This window comes from Camellia sinensis, chromosome 4 (genome assembly GCF_055761805.1).
Source record: "Camellia sinensis isolate YWXY chromosome 4, ASM5576180v1, whole genome shotgun sequence".
Lineage (NCBI taxonomy): Eukaryota > Viridiplantae > Streptophyta > Magnoliopsida > Ericales > Theaceae > Camellia > Camellia sinensis.
Genome location: NC_138964.1, coordinates 43,430,522 through 43,443,976, shown reverse-complemented (window position 1 = coordinate 43,443,976; position 13,455 = coordinate 43,430,522). Strand labels below are relative to the sequence as shown.

Sequence of the window (13,455 nt, the reverse complement as noted above, 5' to 3'; positions counted from 1 at the left end):
GTTCACTCGAGCGGTCTGCCTTATCTGGTTTGAACTTCTAGGAGCTTGTCTTGTTCACTCGAGCGAAGGATTGGTCACTCGAGCAAAATGTCCGAATTCAGCACATGTAAAAGTCACTTTTGGTCATTCTTTATTCTCTCTTGTTCCTTCTCTCTCTTGTTTCTCTTTTCCACCATTGTTGTGGGTTTCAAGCTTTTAAGCTTAGGTTTCATCTCTTTTTTTCTTCTCTTTTTTTTTTTTATTTTTTACCCCATGTTCCTCATATAAAAACGAAGAGCACGCCGAGGGCTTTCTATCCATCTAAGCGGATCGTATTTTCGTTGAAGTTGAAATTTTGGGTTCTTTCTCTTCTCTCTTGAGGTAGGGATTTTCTTTGCTTCTCTTCAATATTTTCTTATATAGATGGATGGGTGGTAGATTTCTATTGCATAAAAACCTCATCTTGGTGAGATTTTCACAAAGCATGTAAAGAAAGCTAGGGTTTCCAAAATAGAGAAATTAAATGACAAATTGAGGCGGATTAAGGAAGTTTTAAGTGGTTAGAACAATATTTTATGCTTTTAAGTAAAAGGCCTTAATTTATGCCTAACCTAGTTGTGGAATGTATTTTGGAAATAAAGAATGTTCCAATTGACATTAGGTAATTGTTTGGGATGTGTTATATAAATGCACTTTTTAACTTTTTAGTTAAAAAAGTAGAGAAAAAAAAATATATATATTTGTGATAACTTTTTGAATTTTTACGAAAAGGTGTGTAATAAAATATTATAATAAAATCAAAATGACAATTTTACGCTTTTGGCTTTTTGACTTTTTGGGTAGTTGAATTCAAAGGGCAAAATAATAATTGTGCCCTAGTGGCTTCCCTCACAAGCTACCCTTGAATAGTATAGACTTTTTAGTTTTTTTAGTAAGTTTTTAACTTTTGACTTTTTTAGTTTATCCCAAACCAGGCATAAAATTAAGTTCATGTTTGGTTAAGATAAGTATAAATAATGACGATAATTAGTGGTTGTGAAAATTGATTATTATATACAAGGGTTACGTTAAAGAAATTAATGTTGGTGATTAAATCACTAAATCTTGGATAAAATATAATAATTATTGTGTTTCAAAAATTGCATATCAAGATTTGTTCATAAAGTGGAGTAGTAAAGAGAGAAATGGCACACAAGAATTGCGATTGTTTCTAAAGACAACCGTTATGCTTATGGTGGATGTGTTGTTAGATTAATGTGTGATGGAATTGATAACTGATGTTGTTGACTTTGTCTGAATTGTAATAATGGATAACATGATGGAACAATGGATGGTGATATTGGAATAAGGGTCCGTTTCCTTCCCACTCGTGACCAGTAAAGCGTAGCACTTAATAAAGGTTCCGCCTTTCTTCCGGAGTAGCACCAGGTAAAGCGTGTAGTCTATTGTGATATGTTAAGGTTTCGCTTTCCTTCCGGCTTATGACCGGTAAAGCGTGAGGTTCTGCATTTCTTCTGGCTCGTGACCAGTAAAGCGTAGCGCTTAACAGAGGTTCCACATTCCTTCCAGAGCAGCACCTAGAAAAGCGTGTGGTGTGACGATGTGGCTTGGTAATGGAGCTGGTTTCTATTGGATTTCGTGAAATGATTATAATGAGACCTATACTCTCATTATGATTATGGGAAATGAATAATTTAATTATGTAAAGTTGAATAGATAGAATTGAGTTGATTCTTTTTATGTGGGTTATAGTGGGGTAATGGCTTGGTGTGAATTATGGTAGAATTGAATGGTTTCTATATTCTTGGCCTCTATGTAATATTGACAGGGGATTTTTGAAAAGAACTTTCAAAAACTCTACTAGAAGGATACGAAAACAAAAGGAAGAGTTTTCATTGAAAAGTTTTCTTGGATTTCTTATGAGAATGGTAGTACCTATATGTATTGTATTTTGTGTACGAAAAGAGCACATTATTTATGTATGTATCATTCTTTAGTATTCATGATCGCATGTATCTAGATATTTTATTATTGAGAATCATTGAAGATTCCTAATGGACTTCGTGTTCATCCCATCTATTTTAACCATTTTCAGGAACGAAGTTAGGAACACCGGATTGAAGATTAGAAAAGTTTCTTTTCTTGTATGTGACAAGTGTAAATGAGAGATGTTTATTGTGATGTGGGGTTTATGAGTATGTCAATGTAAATAGTGGCATGTATTATTGTTGTATTTATTCGAGAGAGAACTATATATTTCTAGTATTTAAGTGTAATGGTTATTTGTATTTATAAATGTATTTGATAAATGGACATAAATTAAAGGTTTTGGTAATGTTTTCGAGAAATAAAAATTAAGGCGTGACAAAAACCATAAGTGGTCATATGACAACTCATCTGGCTTTTCTTCTAGTTCCCCCAAAGCCCATAGGACTACCAGAACCTATAGACTTAATCAAGGTAATATCATCTTTATTTGTATGTTATAAAGGAGAAGGGAAGAAAGAAGCAACAGTGAATCAATCCAGAAGATAAACAAAAAGTGTGCAAAATGATGCAAATCAATTGATGAATTAGGTGATTTACCAGTAAAGCAAAAGAAACAAGTGTGATTTCTATTCCTTCACCTATTGATGAACAGGTTGCTCGTATTATTATGATGCTTTCTAAGGGTAAATGGAAGGATGATGGCAAGGGAAAAGAAGAAAAAAGAAAATGGAAATAAAAAATAAACGTTATGTTAAAAGTTTAAATCTCAACATTGTGACGAAAAAGTGGTCTTATGTTTAGAGGTTTGCACAATCTAGTGTTCATTTGGATATTAAATAATGTTATAGATTTCCATGTTTTTTCTTAAATGTTTTATTTTGTATGTTGGTTATCATCATTATCAGAATAATTATGGTTGGTATTATGTTTACCATTCCATTTTAACTATATTTACATTTTAACTTATATTCATTTGTTTTTAAATCTAACAACATCTGCATATCAGGAAACTTTAGGGCATAATTGATTAAGGAAACAAGATTTTGATTTTTATATATATATATATATATATATTTAAATCTTGCATTCTTTTTAGATTGTTTACATAGGACAAAGGGCCAGTACGATGATAGCATCGTACTGTCAAAACAAGAGGGCAACGTTTAGTTTTATTTTTTATTTTTTTAAAATTTTAAATAAGCCTTCTTAATTTGTAATCCTTTTGTTTTAAATCTACCAACATTTATATGTGAGGAAATTTTAGTGCTCAATTGATTAAGAAAATAAGATTTTGATTTTAATTTTAATTTTTTTTTAAATCTTCATTTTCTTTATATTGTTTACATAGGATATAGGGCAATGTCGTGACAACACAATGATGTCACTGTAAAAGGGTAACGTTTAGTTTGTTTTAAAAAAAGAAGGCTTCTTAACTTGTAATTTCTTTGTTTTTAAATCTACCAACATCTATAGGTGATTTACCAGTAAAGCAAAAGGAAACAAATTTAATTTTTGGTACTTCACCTATTGAAGAGGTTGCTTTTATTATTATGATGCTTGCTAATGGTAATAGAAGGATGATGGTAAGTGAAAAGAAGAAAAAAGGAAAATAGAAGATGGAAGAATACATAACAATATATTAGAATGAAGGTGAAGGAAGGAAAAAACAACAACAATGACGATGATGACTGCGTCAGGGGAAAAGGAGAAAAATGAAAATGGAAGATGAAGAAAAATGAAACAACATGTGAGAATGAAGGTGAATAAAGAAAAAATGACAACAATGATGCGGATGATCACACCATCGCCGACGATAACAAAATGTACTCCACTAGGATTCAAACTCGAAGTCAGACTCAAACCTAAACAAGGGTTGAAGCACAAGAAGTCCATAGATGCGATAAACCACTACAATAAATTACACTTTTGTTGGCTAAATAATTTTTAGTTGCGAAAAAAATCACATTTGCCGACTAAAACAAAATTTGGTAGACAAATTTTTTTATTTTCCACGACTAACATGATTTAGCTGCAAAAATAGTGGGCTTGTTTGGTTTGTTTTTCATAAAAAGTTTTGGAAAAAATTCTCTACAAACAAATTTTCAGGAGCAATCAAACGAAACAAATTTTTCCAAAAAAAATCTCAATTTTTTTTTTTGGTTACCTACTTTCCAAAATCACACTCTCTCTCATACACATCAAATCAATCACTTTTTTCAAAACTCCTTCTCCAAAACAATTTTCCAAAACCATTTTTGATAAAAGGCAAACCAAACAAATTTTCATACTTTTTATCTCAAAAACTACTCTACAAACACAAACCAAACACACCCAATGTTTTTGGTGGCTAATTTGAATTGTTGGTCTCGAAAAATCGAAGCGGGAGGGTAAAAGACAAGCACTTGGAATTATAGATGTACTTATTATTCTAAGCACAATCTAATTTGTATTTGTTTCAGACTTTCGATCAGTTACATTTATTTGGTCAAGCCAACTTGTCATTTACTCACCATTTAAGTCACTAACTATTTTGTAGCACTATAAATAGATTGATAGGAGTGGACAAGCTGTTGACCATCTCCATCAACGGAGAAATATACATGTCTAATATGCTCAAAATGCTTCTTAATGGAAAAGCCATTGGTGGTCATATGACAACTCATCTAGCTTTTCTTCCAGTTCCTCCAAAACCCATAGGACTACAAGAACATGTAGACTTAATCAAGGTAATATCATCTGTATCTGTTTGTTATAAATGAGAAAGAGAAGAAAGAAGCAATGGTGAATCAATCCAAAAAATAAACTAAAAGCGTGCAAAATGACACAAATCAATTGGTGCATTAGATTATTTACCAGTAAAGCAAAATAAACAAGTTCGATTTATGTTCCTTCACCTGTTGATGAAGAGGCTGCTCTTATTATTATGACGCTTTCTGTCACAACCCAAACTCGCCCCTAAAAGTTTGGATCATAACCGGCCAGTAATCCCTTGATTACCTATGCCCTCAAACAGAGTACATAGAGTTTACAATAATGGGGCCTAAGTGGAAACAAATACTATAGCATAATGTCCATTGAGCAGTGCTTGCATGTCCAAGTTAATATAATCGCACACTAGTATACATATCAGGGTATCCCAACAAAACTTATACACAAGGAGTTATCATCTTAAATTTACATCTTCATAGCAAGCATCATAGAAAAATTAACAAAAGGTGTAACATTTACATGAGAATTCTCAAAAGGTAAAAGCTCCATTTTTTAGGCTTGACAGTGCAGATCAACAAAAGCGACTCCTAAGGCTGACCCAAGGTTGGTCTCCAGATTGATTACCTACATACATATATAAAATATGGAGTGAGCAAAGCTCAATGAATAATAGTAAAGTAAAGAGATCTAATGAATGGGCATGTGCCTTAAAATAACATTTAAATGTATCTCCCATAACAATGTTCAAAATCACATTACGGAACAACCTTGGGCCCAGCATAACTCGGAACAGTCTTGGGCCCAACATAACACAGAATGGCCTTAGGTCCAACATGTTAACAGAACGACCTCATTCTGAATCATATGAACAGAATGGCCTTGGGCCCAACATAGTCACAGCTGTTCAGAACGACCTCAGGTCCAAGCAAATCATATCAAAATAGAACGGCCTCGAGCCAACATTTCATGAAACTCATTAATTTAAAAAAATAAAAATTGCAGAAAGCATATCCTTTAAGAAGGAAAATAAATACTTAAATATATATATCTAACATACTGTTACTCACAATGATATTGGCCGTGCGGTGGTCCTTCTGGCAAGTGACCTACACAACATAACACATATACGAATTCGATAAACAATTCATTCATTTTTTAGCCTTTTCATTTATTTAATCATTTTACGATTCATTCATTTTCTATAGCGACCCCGGTCTTTTCCCATTTGATTATTATATTCGGACTTAGGCTCTGTAGATTCTGTCATTATATAATTGTTGTTGTTGTCCTTTATTTTCTCATTTGAAGTTATAGGATGTGTTGGGCAGGTTTGTTTCAGGTTGGTTGGGTTTAGAAACCAAGTGTTGCTGTCCAGAATTTTGGATCTTCGCTCGAGCGAGGAGTTAGTCGCTCGAGCGAGCTGTTGTTTTTGGTTCTTCGCTCGAGCCAGGGTTTTATCGCTCGAGCGAGAGTTTGCGTCTGGTATGGACCTGTAGCTTTGCATTCTTGGCTCGAGCGAGCTTTTCTTCGCTCGAGCGAGTTAGTTCGTTCTTCGCTCGAGCGATAGTTCCTTCGCTCGAGCGTGTGTCTGGTTACAGACATGAGGGTTTGAGTTCTTCGCTCGATCAAGTTTTCTTTCGCTCGAGCGAGCTTTTGGGTTGTTGGCTCGAGCAAGGCTTCCTTGGCTCGAGCGTATCTTCTCTGTGTCTGGTCGCTCGAGCGACCAAGTCTTCGCTCGAGCGAGCCTGTCCAGTTTATATACCCAACAGCGGGTTTTGATCAGTCTTTTTCATCTTCTTTTGATTCCAAACCCTAGGTCCGACTTCTCTCTCTCCCTACTCACCTTCTTTCTTAGATTTGATCTATTTAGAGGGTGTTTCTACCCTAGTTGCTTTATTAAAAATATAGAGGGAGTCGAGGGCTTTCATTTAATCTGAACATTTGGCGATTTGGAGCACATTGGTATTTGGGCACTCATCTCTGTCTTCATCATTTGGGTTGTTTTCTTCGAGGTAGGGATTTCCTACTCCATTTTATAGGTTTTGTTCTAAGCTTTGGTATTTTGATATGTTGGGGATACTTTGGTAAATTTTGGGAAAAACCCTAGTTGTATTATTAAATTAATTTGTATAATTAATTCATGGAATTGGGAAAAGATGGTTAAATTTATGGAATTGGGGAATTCATTGATTAAACGGCGTAATTGGATAATTTGAATCATTTGTCTATTGAATTGTTGACATAGTTATTTTCAGTTTAGAAATAACTGTTTTGGGCTATCGGTGGAGGATAGTCGCGAATGTTGTAGACATTGCATGTGGATTAGGAATAACTGAAACTAATCACATTGGTTAAGTCATTAATCTTGACTATTGCATTGATACAGAAAATACGTGTATTGATTGAGCATTGCATTGGCATACATTGTTTTGTGTGGGAGGAGATAGGGGATGTACTCCACGGTTTAGGGGAAGATAGGGGATGGACCTTTAAACCGGATTTTGTTTGGGAGGAGATAGGGGATGGACTCCATTAGCATCACTTTTATGTGTGCTTATTTATATAGAAGTGTTTTATTGATACAGCACTAAAATGTGTATCAATCTGGAAGTATGAAGTGTTTTGATTTGAGCTTGAGTCTCATTTGTTTGTTGATATTGGAAGGATGTGAATATGATAAATGTAATTCACTGTTGTAAGTTTGGCCAGGTTCTGAGCCATGTTGATAAAATTGGAAAGTAAAACGTGTCTTAGACAATAGTGTCATGAGACTGTAAAATGAAGTAATTAATTATCTTGGTTAACCATCTGTAGAATGCTATTGCTTTATTCATTGCTTATATGTGGTTTAGTATATTTCTACTGGGCTGTGGCTCACCCTTTATGGGAACATCATTTTCAGGTTCAGGTGATAAGCTACCTCCAAGGACTTAGCTTGGAAGGACTTGGATTCTGAAGACTATTTTCAGTTATTTGCTTTTATTTGTTAGTACATGTAAACACTCAAGCCTAGGGCTTTATTTGTATTTGAGTTAGAACTCATACTTTTGTGTCCAAGTGTTGGCTTGGAAAGATGTAAGCCTGTAGGGCATTTAATTTGATGTTACATGTAATGCTTTTGTTTAGTATGACTCTGAAGATTATTATAATGAATTATTAAAGTGTTTTCTTTAAATAATGCATGTCAATGTTATATATAATGGGTTAATTTTTAGGGCGTTACAACTTGGTATCAGAGCGTACCGGGTTTGAATACTTTGGGTACGTGGGAAGTGATTAGTATCACAATGGGTTCGTCTCGTTTGATAGAGACTTAGTGTAACGTTATATGCTTATGTGATAACATGTTTATGTGATTATGTGGGTATGAAATGTAGTTTCTGGGATGATGATTGGACCCTTGAGTTTCTAGTAGTCTTGTTGGAAAGGCACTTGATCACTGCTGCTTCCAACCGGAACTATAGTAACGCATTGGGACTATCATTATCCGGGAATGAAATTCGTAGGTGCTTATGTGATTATGTGCTTACGTGGAATGAATTATTGTTGTCCAATGCATTAGGACATGAGTGTTTAGCTTTAGCACATTTATTAATGTGCTAATGTCTTTGTTTCCTTTATTAGGATGTCAGGACGAGGACGAGGACGCGGTAGGCGTGGTAGGCCGGGTAGGCAGGAGGTGCCTGTGCCAGAGGAGATTCCGACAGTTCAGGAGGGAATTGGCCAGGCCAATGTGGCCGAGCCAGTAGGCCAGCAGGCTATGGGAGCTCTAGCCCGAGAGATAGCAGGGGCATTCAGGGAGTCTAAACATTATAATGAATTATTAAAGTGTTTTCTTTAAATAATGCATGTCAATGTTATATATAATGGGTTAATTTTTAGGGTGTTACATTTTCTGTTTATCTTTAGACATTCCAGAGGGTCTAAACATGCTCATAAACAGGTTTAGAAGGTCAAAGAGATTAACGGAAATAGACAGATTCTCTCCCTGTTTTCCGTACGTGCAGAGGCCCTTCGCCGCACATGGGAAAGGTGCTGCACATGCGGCCCACACGTGCAATTAAAGCAGTTGCGAAGCTTTGATTTGTTCTATTCTCTGCACATGTGGCTGTGAGCTTCGCACATGCGGTTCTGGGCAGTCCAAAAATTAATCCAACCTTAAGCTTCCAAACTCATTTTCAAGCCTCAATTCATGTAAATCCACTCAAAAACATGACATATATACAAAAATAAAATGTATTCAAACTTAATTGGATCAAAACTTGCTTACGTTCCAAAATCATGTCCCTAGCTTCCATGAATTCATGAATTGCTTCATGTTCATCCAAGTTCACTTAAAGCTTCACTTTGTAAGTAACTCTTTGAGTTCAAATCTTACAAAAGCTAAAGATTAGGGCTCAAGTTCTCATAAGTAACCTCAAGACAAACAAATATGAAGATTTTCATTCTTAATTCAAACAAATCCAAGGGATCGAAGTTCAATTCCATGAATATAGTTCAATTAAGCTCTTAATGCAAAACCCTAACTCTTTTGGGTGTGAAATCTCCATTTCAAGTCTTAATTTTAAACAAGTGATGAGGTATAATAAGAGTTTGATTTGATTTATACATATCTTGAGCTAATTCCTTGAATTTCCCCTTCAAATTCCCAAGCTTTCAAGCCTCTAGTTGATCTTCTCCCTTTCTCCTCTTGTTCTCTCTCTCTCTCTGTAGAACCTCCCAACAAGATATTTTTTAGTCTAAGTCTAAGTTCTCTAAGGTCCTTAGATATATCTATCTTAATTTAAGTTAAAAGTGTAGGTTAATTAGTTCTAACTTAACTTACTAGCTTAATTAAATGCAATTAATTCATTCCGAATCAAATTTTTCAAAACTTCATGTTAGGCTCTCAAAATCATGCTGATTATAGATATTCAATCAATTTTGGTTTCTGTTGTCTCTAAGACCTTCAATTTTCAGCTCAAAGTTCTAATTTCAACAGATTTTCCTACACTTAACAGGTAGAAATTCAAAATCATATCATTCACACAATTAAACATGCAATTTCGCACCAAACATATAATCATGTAGATAATTTAAGAATGAAAGCATAATATGGAGTTGAGTTATCACAGTCTTCCCCCTTTTAGGAAGTTTGGTCCCTCAAACTTATGTTACCTTAAGTTGAAAATAACTTAGGATATCGTTGTCTCATTTCTTCTTCTCGTTCCCATGTGGCTTCCTTCTCGTAGTGTTCTTTTCATTCAACTTTCACCATTGGGACTGTCTTGTTCCACAACTGTTTCACTTATCGATCCATAATCTGAATGGGTTTTTCTTCGTAGACCATATCCTCATCTAAAGCAATCTGACAGTAGGCTATAACATGAGAAGGATCTTGGACGTAACCTCGTAACATTGATACATATTTGTTCCATACCCAGTGGTGAGGCAACACGATAAGCAACTGGACCCAATCTTTCCAAAATTTGAAACAGACCTATGTATCGAGGCGCCAATTTCCCTTTATTTCCAAATCTTATTCTCCTTTTCATCGGAGTGACCTTGATAAAAGCATAATCATTAACCTTAAATTCGAAATCCCTTCTTCTTTGATCCACGTAACTCTTTTGCCGGCTTTGGGCGGTTTTCAATCTTTATTGAATGGTCTTGATTTTCTTGGTAGTTATTTGTACAATTTTAGGCCCAAACAATGCTCTGTCACCAACTTCGGTCCAACAAATTAGGGATCGACATTTTCTCCCATATAAAACTTCATATGGTGCCATCCCTATACTCGAATGGAAATTGTTGTTGTATGTAAATTCGGCCAACAATAGGTAAGTTTCCTAACTTCCTTGAAAGTCCAAAACACACATCTAACACATGTCTTCCAACGTTTGTATTGTTCTTTTTGACTGACCATTTGTTTGGCAGTGAAATGCCATATTGAACCTCAACTCTGTCCCCAATGCATCCTGTAAACTTTGCCAAAATTTTGATACAAATTTAGGATCTCTATCGGATACAATTGAAACTGGAACACATATACACAGTAGCAAGTTTATCCGCATTGTAAAGAGTTTTCATGGGCCAAAAGTGAGCAAATTTAGTCAGTCTATCTACAATAACCCATATAGAATTCATAGCTCGGGGTGTTCGGGGTAAGCCAACCACAAAATCCATGGTTATGTGCTCCCACTTCCATTCCAGAATTGGGAGAGGCTGAAGTAAACCCGCCAGTTTTTGGTGCTTCGCTTTTACTATTGTAAACATTTCAAAACAAATTCTGCAATTTCCTTTTTCATGTTAGGCCACTAGAAGGTTTGCTTGACATCTTGGTACATTTTTGTATTACCGGGATGCATTACAAATTTAGAATTATGCACTTCCTCCATAATTCTTCTTTTAATGTCTGGGACATTTGGAACACATAATCTTTCTTTAAACTTTAGCACTAACTTTTCAAAAATGAACCCTGGTTTTGGCTTTGTTTCTATCTCATCACAAATTTTCTTAAGAAACTCATCTTCCACTTGTCTTTGCTTAATCTCTTCAATAATAATCGGTTGTGTTGATATGGCAGCTAACACTCCGCCCTATTCACGTAGCACAATCTCCAGTTCTATTCTTTCCAACTCGAGTAGCAACTCTTTCCACCCTATAAGCAAACATGCTAGGTTCCCCATATACTTTATGTTAAGCGCATCTGCTACCGTATTAGCTTTACCATGATGGTAATGAAGTTGCAAGTCATAATCTTTAATAAGTTCCAACCATCGTCTTTGTCACATATTTATCTCTTTTTGGTTCAAGAAATACTTCAGGCATTTATAGTCAGTGTAGACCTCACATGTTACACCATATAGATAATGTCGCCATGTCTTTAATGCAAAAACCACTGCAGCTAGTTCCAAGCCATGTATGGGATAATTCTTTTCATGAGGCTTAAGTTGACGAGAAGCAAATGTAATCACCCTTTTATTCTGCATAAGTACACATCCCAATCCTTTATAAGAAACGTCACTATAAATAACAAACCCTTATATACTAGCCAGTAGGCAAGAATTGGTGCTGTGGTTAACTTTGTTTTCAACTCGTGGAAAGCAGATTCCTTTTGTTCTGTCCACTCCAAAGGAATACCCTTCTGTGTCAATTGAGTAACTAGCACTGCAATCTTGGAAAAATCTTTAACAAATCTTCTGTAGTATCCTACTAAACCCAAGAAACTATGCACTGTTGTTACATTAGTTGGGGTGGGCTAGTTCACAATAGCTTCTATCGTTTGTGGGTCAACAAAAACACCCTCTTTATTAATCATATGCCCCAAGAACACTACTTCATGCAACCAAAACTCACATTTCTTTAATTTAGCATATAATATCTTGTCTCTAAGTGTTTGAAGAATTATTCTCAAATGAGTATATCATCAATGAACACAACTACAAATTCATCCAAGTATGGTTTTAAAATGCGGTTCATTAGGTCCATGAAGGTCACCGGTGCATTTGTAATTCCGAATGGCAGAACTAAAAATTCGTAATGTCGTACCTGGTTCGAAAAGCAGTCTTCTCAATATCCTTGGCTCTTACTTTCAATTGATGATACCTGGATCTCAAATCTATTTTGGAAAATACTTGTGCTCCTTGCAACTGATCAAATAAATCGTCAATCCTAGGCAAAGGGTACTCATTCTTTATAGTCACTTTATTAAGCTCCCGATAGTCAATACACAACCGGAGTGTCCCATCTTTCTTCCTTACAAAAAGAACTAGTGCACCCCAAAGCGAGGTGCTCGGTCAGATCAACCCTTTATCAAGAAATTCTTGCAACTGTTCTTTCAATTTATTCATTTATGCCATTGACATTCTGTAAGGAGCTTTTGAAATTGGCTGAGTTCTCGACACAACATCAATTACAAACTTAATTTCACGATCTACCAAATTCCCTAGCAAGTCGTCTGGGAAAACATCCGGAAACTCACGGATGATAAGAATATTATCAACACACACATTTGCTGGTTGTACATGCAGAATACTACACAAATAGCCCTGACAACCCTTTTGCAATAATTTACATGCTTTCATGGCTGATATCAAATAAGGTGGAGGAATTACTCCATGCCCCGCAAAAGTAAATTCATGTTGTCCCAGAGGTCGGAAGGCAACTTGCTTAGACATACAATCAATGGTCGCATGATATTTACTTAACCAGTCCATTCCCAAAATTATATCAAAATGATCCATATCAATAGAAATCAAATTAGCATATAAGTGAACATCCCCAATTAAAATTTCACATGTAGGATAAATAGAAGCACATATCATAGAGCCCCCAGATGGTGAAGACACACATAATACACAATTCAATGGTTCCATAGGTCTATTCAAATTAGGAGCAAATGTTTTCAAAACAAAGGAATGAGTGGAACCTGAATCACGTAACACATGAGCAAGTTAGCCATTGATAAAGAGTGTACCTGAGACCACAGCCTTTGTATTCTGAACATCACTAGGAATAAGGGTAAAGACTCTCCCCTGTCTGACTTTGTCTCTTATACTGTTAGGCTTCATTGTAGTCTTTGTTGTTGGAGCTGGAGTTGAACTGGTTGAACTTGCAGTTGCTCTATTAATATTTTGTTGCTCTTTTTTGGGACAATCCCTCACTAAGTGGCCCGTCTTTCCACACTTAAAGCAAGCCCCAATTGTTTGTTAACAAACTCTGTAGTGTTTCTTTCCACACTCTGGGCAAGTTGGTGCTAAGTCACGAGTAGAATTGGAAGTGTTGGAGGAGGTTCCC

General features: G+C 35.5%; 1 protein-coding gene across 1 annotated transcript; it reads right to left on the bottom strand.

The window, feature by feature from the left end:
* Nucleotides 1-12,509: 12,509 nt before the first annotated feature.
* Nucleotides 12,510-13,229, bottom strand: LOC145823718 (uncharacterized). The gene is made up of 2 exons (XM_082923237.1): nt 13,136-13,229; nt 12,510-13,087 (listed from the first exon to the last, which is right to left on the bottom strand). The coding sequence occupies exons 1-2, from the start codon at nt 13,227-13,229 to the stop codon at nt 12,510-12,512; spliced, it is 672 nt and encodes a 223-aa protein (XP_082779363.1).
* Between the last annotated feature and the right edge of the window lie 226 nt (nt 13,230-13,455).